General features: G+C 50.3%; 1 protein-coding gene across 2 annotated transcripts in view; it reads right to left on the reverse strand.

Annotated features, from left to right (window-relative positions):
- trappc12 (trafficking protein particle complex subunit 12) overlaps positions 1 to 7,344 on the reverse strand; it is a 30,682-nt gene that overhangs the window by 6,586 nt on the left and 16,752 nt on the right. For both annotated transcript variants that reach the window (XM_014340009.2, XM_014340008.2), the window contains exons 4-5: positions 3,544 to 3,657; positions 2,013 to 2,151 (exon numbers count right to left, since the gene is read on the reverse strand). In XM_014340009.2, the coding sequence (XP_014195495.1) occupies positions 2,013 to 2,151; positions 3,544 to 3,657 (253 nt within the window). The remainder of the gene's footprint in view (positions 1 to 2,012; positions 2,152 to 3,543; positions 3,658 to 7,344) is intronic.

A 7,344-nucleotide genomic window follows, 5' to 3' on the forward strand; every position in this document is an offset into this window, starting at 1 on the left:
CTCTCATCTCGCTCTCTCTGTGCGCTGCTCAGCTCCATCACTCATCTCTCTGCCTCGACATCACACACACAGACACACACACACAGACACACACACGCGCCCCTGAGGAAGAGCCTATATTCAGGTGAGTCCCCGGGCTTTGATCAGCGCCTCTTTGATATCGCCATCAGATGTGAAAGTCTGGTCCATCGCTGCCCGTCTCTATCTCACCTTCCATCTCTCCTCGTCTATCTGCTCCAACTCGACACTCTCTCTGCTCTGCCCCCGCCCTGCGTTACAGGGTTTTATCGTCACGGTGACGGGACCTCGCCGACTCTCTGCGATTCATTATTCTTCGTCTCCCGGGGTGTCAGTCATTTTCAGCAGATTTAATTTATGGCTTTTACTTTCATTAGTAATAGCAGCATCCTTCATAATGAAGGAAATATGAGCATGAGGACTAAACCAGAGCCTGCAGTTCCTCTAACATCCAGCAGAGGCAGCAGTGAGTCAGTCCCCAGAGATGCCCATGTTAAAATAAACAGCCTGATTGGTCAGGATAGTAGGCATCATTAGGGGGCGTGGCCTCTTTGACTTGTAGGTGAATGGCAACAAAGGTGTCTGTAGCTGCTTGCTGAACCTCTGGGCTGTGTTTGTGCTGTCAGAGCCTTTTTAATCTGACCAATAATACGATGTTTGATGTTTTTCTTCAGTGAATTATCAGAACACAGAGTTCGCCTTTAGACTGCTAAATGTCTCACTGTGTCTCTCAAAGCTCCAACACTGGGAGGGGAAAAATAACACAATTGAAAAAGCACCAGATTTGAACCGGGCCCTGCACACTTGGAGGTCTGCTAGTCTGAAAATATTCATAGTATGAATATAACAAAAAGCACAAACAGCTGACTGTGAGCGGGTCAGGTGGGACCTCTCCTTCTGAACCAGCTGCAGTAACTGTGTGCAGGTTCCGATGTCTCTCAGCCCAAACTGGACTCAGCTTTTCACGCCCGTACCCAACGGAGGACCTCTGCTCCTTCCCCGAGCGCTCGCTCGCTGCTGCGCAGACCGGGCGTCTCTGAAGGCCTTCAAAGAGCACGATCACGGGTAATAGATAGTCGATGCAAGCGGAGAATTGTTCGACTTGTGATGCCAGGCAACACAACTCATGCCAGTTTGTCTGAGAGCACCTTAGCAGGGCACAAAGCGTTTAATATTGAGCAATGGAAAGTCAATCGGTGCTCTTCAGAGAGCTGTGCAGTGTAGCTTCAAGTGTTTTTTATGTAAGGGTGTGTGTGTGTCTGTGTGATGTGTGCTGCCTTCACACTGCGGTAGCCCGAGGGGCGAAGCAGATCCAAAGTAATGGGAATACATTAGAGAGCAATTCATGCAGTGTAAAAAGAGGAAAAACAAAACCAAAGAGCTGCTGGAGACAAGTGGAGTTGTTGGAGCTTCTCGATGATACAGGCTGATATCAAGCTCCTGGCACCAACTTTCCTCTGAATATTTAATAGGACAGTGGTGGATACGCTGGTGCATTCCTACTAAAAAAAAAAAAAAAAAAAAAAAAAGAAAAAAATGTGGGTAAAATGCTAAATCCTGTCGTAGAGCAGCCAGCAGCCTAATAACGCATTCAACGCTCGCAGAGCAGCCTCTCAGCGCCGTCATGAGCACCGCCGTTCAGCCTTCAGAGGCCTCAGCGAGCAGCTCACGGACAGAACACGCAGCGGGCTCTGCTCGAGCCTCTGATCTATGATCAATAGCAGCAGCGGAAATAACGCGAGCGTCACCGCAGACTCACCTGGTTGGCTGCTGTCACGTAAAGGCGGTAACGACGTCTGTGCGATGGGCCGCGGACGTCATTTCTCGACCCAGTTTCATACGTGTGAAAGTTGGAGCTGTGTTTACTCCATGACGGTGTGATTACAGACTTTTTTAAATAAATATTTAAGTCTAGTCAGATTTATTCTTCTTGTATGACCCAGAAAACACCACGAGGAACATCGGGATACAACGCTGTGTGTGTGTGCCCATACCTTTCCTGCCTGGGTACACAGTGGCGTAGTACTCATAGTAGAGGTCCGGCTGATCCAGGTTGCCGAAGGGTTCAAACTCCAGCTCGGCATTTTGGAAAAGGCCCAGCTTGGTGAGCAGAGCAAGCCGCACAAACCAGAGCTGCAACACACACACACACACACACACTGTGTGAGTTGGTAAACTACATTACACAGAGACCCACACTGCGACATTCAGCTGTCCTGCTGTGCAGATGAAACCCACACTCCTGAGTTAAACTACAGGCACGACTGAGACATAATGTCCTCTATGATTATCCACAGTTTCCTCTGCACAGCTGTCACAATGTGTATGTTGAGGGCTTTTATTGTGAAAGGCTCACCAAGAACCTTTTGAATGTATGAATACATGCAGCATTTTACTTCATCAACACATCAGTACTTCCACCTCAGGCTGCAGTCTGAGTGGAGGCTGCTGTTCCACATCTGGAGGGCACTGGATTCTCTCAGCTGCTGGACAGAAGCCAGGGCTCATGCTGCACCCTGAGCCGCTCGAGCTGGAAGATGGACCGCCTCGCCACGGAAAGATCCAGAAGGTCGCGAGCGGCATGTGTAACCCCTGCAGACACGCTGCTCCCTCTCGACCCGGCTGAGGCGGCGTGCTGGAGTTAGGACGGTGGCACGAGGTCAACTGTTCAGAACTTCAAGAAGACTTCGGGAAGGACCGGCAGCCTCGGGATGAAGACTGTGACCTTTGTGGCCATTTTTATTCAGGGAGTCTTAAAAACGTTGTTTTAAAAAGACAGTTCTCCCACAGTGTGCTCTCTCCCTGTGGCTCTAATTCTGTGTCAGACCATTTCAGCGTGACCTGTATTACATATTTTGGAAATGAAAAAACCCTCAAACGCGTGAAAAGCGTCTGAACCTTTTGTCAGCGTTGATGGTCACGTGTGTTTTATTAGAACCTGCAGCACATTTAAACAGGACTGCTGTCCACTCAACGTGAGGAGCTTTGCATGATTCACAGTTCAAAATAAGCCTTAGCGCAGGCCAACAGGTCAAAGAAGTCATTGTAGCCCTGCCCCTTTGAAGACGACTGGCTATAGGAGGTTTAAACATAAGGGTGGGCGGGACTATTCCCTCTTTGCGACATCACACAGATCTATGAACAGAAAAACAGTTGCTGCCATGTTTCTAACATGTGCACATCCATGCAACACAACATGTGAGAAACCCCTGGAACACGAGGACTCAAACTCCTGCACTAAAGTGAGCCGGATGTTTAAGAACATAAAACTAACTGTGATATGTGGCATGAGGCATCGACACGGCTAATTAATTCACAGAGCCGAGCACGAGGGTGGCCTCTTAATGAGCTCGCGCAGCCATCCATCTTCTGGATGGAGCTCCACAAACACACGGGGAAAATATGGCAGTAAAACGTATGAGATGAGGGCAAAGCAAACAACAAAAGTATCTCAGACTGACGCAGACTCGACTGATGTCAGCGAACACGGGATTCATGCCATCGCGAACCAGTGAGGCGTCTTACCTGCAGCGAGTCGGTGGTGTGGGAGGTCGGCTGGCCGGCCTTGCCGTATCCCTGACCGTGAGCCGTCAGCATCCGGGCCGTCAGATCCACCGCGGCGCGCCAGTTCTTACTGCTCTGCAGGGGTGATGAGATACAAGGCGTCAGAAATAAGTCAGAATAACTGTTGCACAAAAAAAAAACAGGGAGAGGAAGCTGAGGGAGGAGAACCGGCATCAGACAGAATATAATGCAGCTCAGAACAAAGAACTTCAAGAAGGTTCTGGAAGGACCGGGCGGCTCGAGAGGATTCGATGACCTTTTGTACTCAGAGACTGTTGGAGACTTTGTTTTAAAGGCACAGTTCACCAAACGTGCTTGTTCCCTCTAAAAGTGCCATTTAGATTGTTTCAGTGTCAGCCTGATGAAGATGACAGGAGGTCAAATACCTAAACATGACTCCACCTGCGTTGCTGAGCAGCAGGACGACTCATGACTGCACCTCTGAATTCATGTGACATGACAAAGACCTTAAAGGTCAAAGGTTAAATCAGCTCATCTCCAGCAGACGCTTGTGGATGTTTTCCATCCTGCAGCAGAGACACTGAAACACTGCACGAGTCACCCTGAGCTGATCCTGCTGTGACTTTAACACTGCAGAGTGAAAGTGACCACATGAGCTCAGGTGTGTGTGTGTGTGTGTGTGTGTGTGTGTGTGTGTGTGGTGTGGTGTGTGTGTCTGCGTGTGTGGGTGTGTGTGTGTGGGTGTGGGGGGGGGGGTGGGGGGGGGGGGGGGGGGGGGGGGGGGGGGGGGGGGGGGTGTCATTAAGGGCGAGAACACGAGTGCACACATGCCCAGATATCAGCATCTGCTTCCACAGGAGGAGGTACAATAGGTAAGAGTGTGTGCTGGGAGGGGGTGGGGCGCAGAGTCACCCCACCCCATCAACACGCATGACAAGGTCGGCTCGCCGATTGGATCCTAAGTGCTGCGCCATTCATCACAGCCGGCGAGCTAATTAGGAGAGAGAGGCAGAGAGAGGGCTGCTCTCTTTATCACAGCCTTCATCACCACTTCCCTTCTCCTCCTCGCCTCCTTCCCCTTCATCTGACTCTCACTCCTGCCTGCCCTCCTCCTCCTCCCGTCACCGCTTCCTCTTCTCCTTCCTGTGCCAGTCGCTGCGCTGCCTCTGAATCTTCATTAGGGCGGGAAATGAAGCTGAAAACGAGGAGGCAGCCTGGATGGCCAAAAGCAGCTGCAGTCAGTCACACACACGCACACACTTCCTGCAGCATGCTACAGCACGCCGCTCACCGCCACGGGGTGCGAGAGGAAGACTGTGTCTGCGTGAGGAGGGGAAGAGACCGCAGGAAGTAAATGACCTTTAGTGTGGCCCCACATATTGGAGGGGTTTGTTTTTCAATGTTTTCTTCACTTTATGGCGCGTGAAAAACCAAACCCTGGACCTGCAGTTCCTCTATCGTCCAGCTGGGGCGCCAGCAGTGAGTCAGCCCCTTAGACTCCCATGTTAGATCTTTACAGCCTGATACACAAACTGGTTGGTCTCTATAGAGAATTCACTCCTTTGTAACACCTGTTTATATCATATTAAGGCTTAAAGTTTGGATAATTAGGGGCGTGGTCTTACTTATCTGACCAATAGCATGGGTGGTGTGGGGTTCATCGTGCTAATAGAGGTGTGAGCTCCTGTTTGTGTTAAATCCCGGCTGACAGCGCTGTTTTGGATGTTTGGTTTAACAGATAAATAAATGTTTTTGTGGCTCTTTTAAGCTAAACTCTGGTGATATTTGTCTTTCTGCTGCGTGCAGGTCTTTCTGGGCCAGAAGGAGAGGGAGGAGCAAAAATGCAGAAACATGCATCACAAGGAGCCAAACCTCAGGATTTACATAACTATAACTTCATGCTCAGACACTATCACTGGCCCGAACGCCAGAGCGAAGCCATGATGAGAGCGAGCAGGTCGCGGAGTGGAGTCACGGCAAACGTCGGTCTGACCCCGCCGATGGAGGAAAGACCAGTCACACACTGAACGGTGGTCCAGCTTCTTTGACCTGAGTGACGTGTGACGTCCCGCCTGCACGGTGGGTTTGACACGAGCGTCTGCGGGGACTGCCTCACCTCTGGAGCCTCCAGTGGACGTCAGAGGAACTGCAGCTTGGCACGTTTAAACGTCCTTACAGCAGAAATCAGAGCAAAGAAAGAGGATGAAGGCGAGAACGTTTAAGAGGCTGAGCTCTGGTGTCAGTTTGCATCAGCACTGATGAGGCCATCTCTGCACATCGAGGCTTCAAATATAACATGAAAACACTTTTATTAACTCTAAATATGAATGATTCTGACTTCAGCAGCATTACAACGCCTCACCCAAACTCCCACTTACTCACACCCCCCTCACACACACTCATAATTAGTCTCGTCGCGAGTTTAAAAGGGGTGAGGCTCCTTAATTGCGTTGAAGATCGGAAGTTCACTGCGCCCATCCTTTAGTGAGTTTTAAAAAATCCGGCATAACAAAGCCTGATGAACAAACGAACGCCCACTCGTTCTCTCGCAAGACCCAAAAGCCTCCAGGCGAGGCAGACATAAAAAGGCTTCCTCGCACCGGCTTTGCTTAACGCAGCTGCAGCACTGCTTCAATTAAGCCCCTGCATGTCGGATTACACAGAGGGGGTGGGAAATAAAAAAACATTCGTGATATGCTAAAAGAGAAAAAGGTGCTTTGATGCCTGTGTAGCTGGTCTGCAGACACTCGAACCAGGGGACGCTTTCCGCCCTCGAGCTGAAGGACGTCGAGTTTGGTTACTCAACTTCACGCAGCAGCCATTTTGTCTCTTCACAGAGACGCGGCGGGATGCAGCAATCTCCGCCCGACGCTCCCCGAGACGCTCCTGTGGGTCAAATCAGCCGCTGATGGACAAACGCGCTGCCGGACAGCGTTTGAAGGTTTAGTTGTTACCCCGGCGATGCTGCAGGAGCATCAGAGAGCTCTGCATCAGGTCTGAGGCACAAGCAGCGACGGACAGCACACGGCCACCCCAGAGCGCCGCTGATGACCTGACAGGCCTCATGGCTGGCAAAGCATCATTAATCTTCCACACACAGTCTTCATAGATGAAAATCAACCTGAATACTGGAAACAATGATGTCTTTCTGTAGCTCGCAGCGACGTGCATGCCAGCAGAGCAGGTGTAAGCTGTGAGCACGTCACACTTTAGTAAAGCTGCTCATGGACTGAGTCTCACAGCCGGGCACAGAAAACTAAACAACACACAGACCCGACTTTAAACGTAAGGTTACATTAATACAGAAACGCCAACAATCAAACGAGCCCCTCTGAACAAGCACTTTGGGGACAGTGGGAAGGAAAAACTCCCTTTTAACAGGAAGAAACCTCCGGCTTCTCTTTACTGACTGCACAGCGCCATCACAGTCCTCCCTACGGTGGCCCTGTAGTGCCAATCCCAAATCATTGATAGAGGTGGCAGAGGAAGTCGGAGCAAAGCTTTAAACACAGCGAGCAGCAGATATTGAAACTCTCAGACACGCGATGTAACGGGCCAGTCATGTTTAAATCCCTCCCACCGCCCTGCCATGCTGAACGTCACTGCTTTACTACATTTATAAAACATTTCTATTCTGTGTATTCTTCATTATCGAGCTTGATGATCTATTTCACCTCACAGGGTGAGACATACCTGTGCTGGAACATCCTGAGGCGTGACAGAGAGAAGAACAGGAGGAAAACACCTGAACTGGGATTTCAGACATTATGGGATGGAGTCACCGACCCGTCTCCTGCTGTT

This window comes from Haplochromis burtoni, unplaced genomic scaffold, assembly GCF_018398535.1.
Source record: "Haplochromis burtoni strain Fernald_Lab_line unplaced genomic scaffold, NCSU_Asbu1 Contig_321, whole genome shotgun sequence".
Classification (NCBI taxonomy): domain Eukaryota; kingdom Metazoa; phylum Chordata; class Actinopteri; order Cichliformes; family Cichlidae; genus Haplochromis; species Haplochromis burtoni.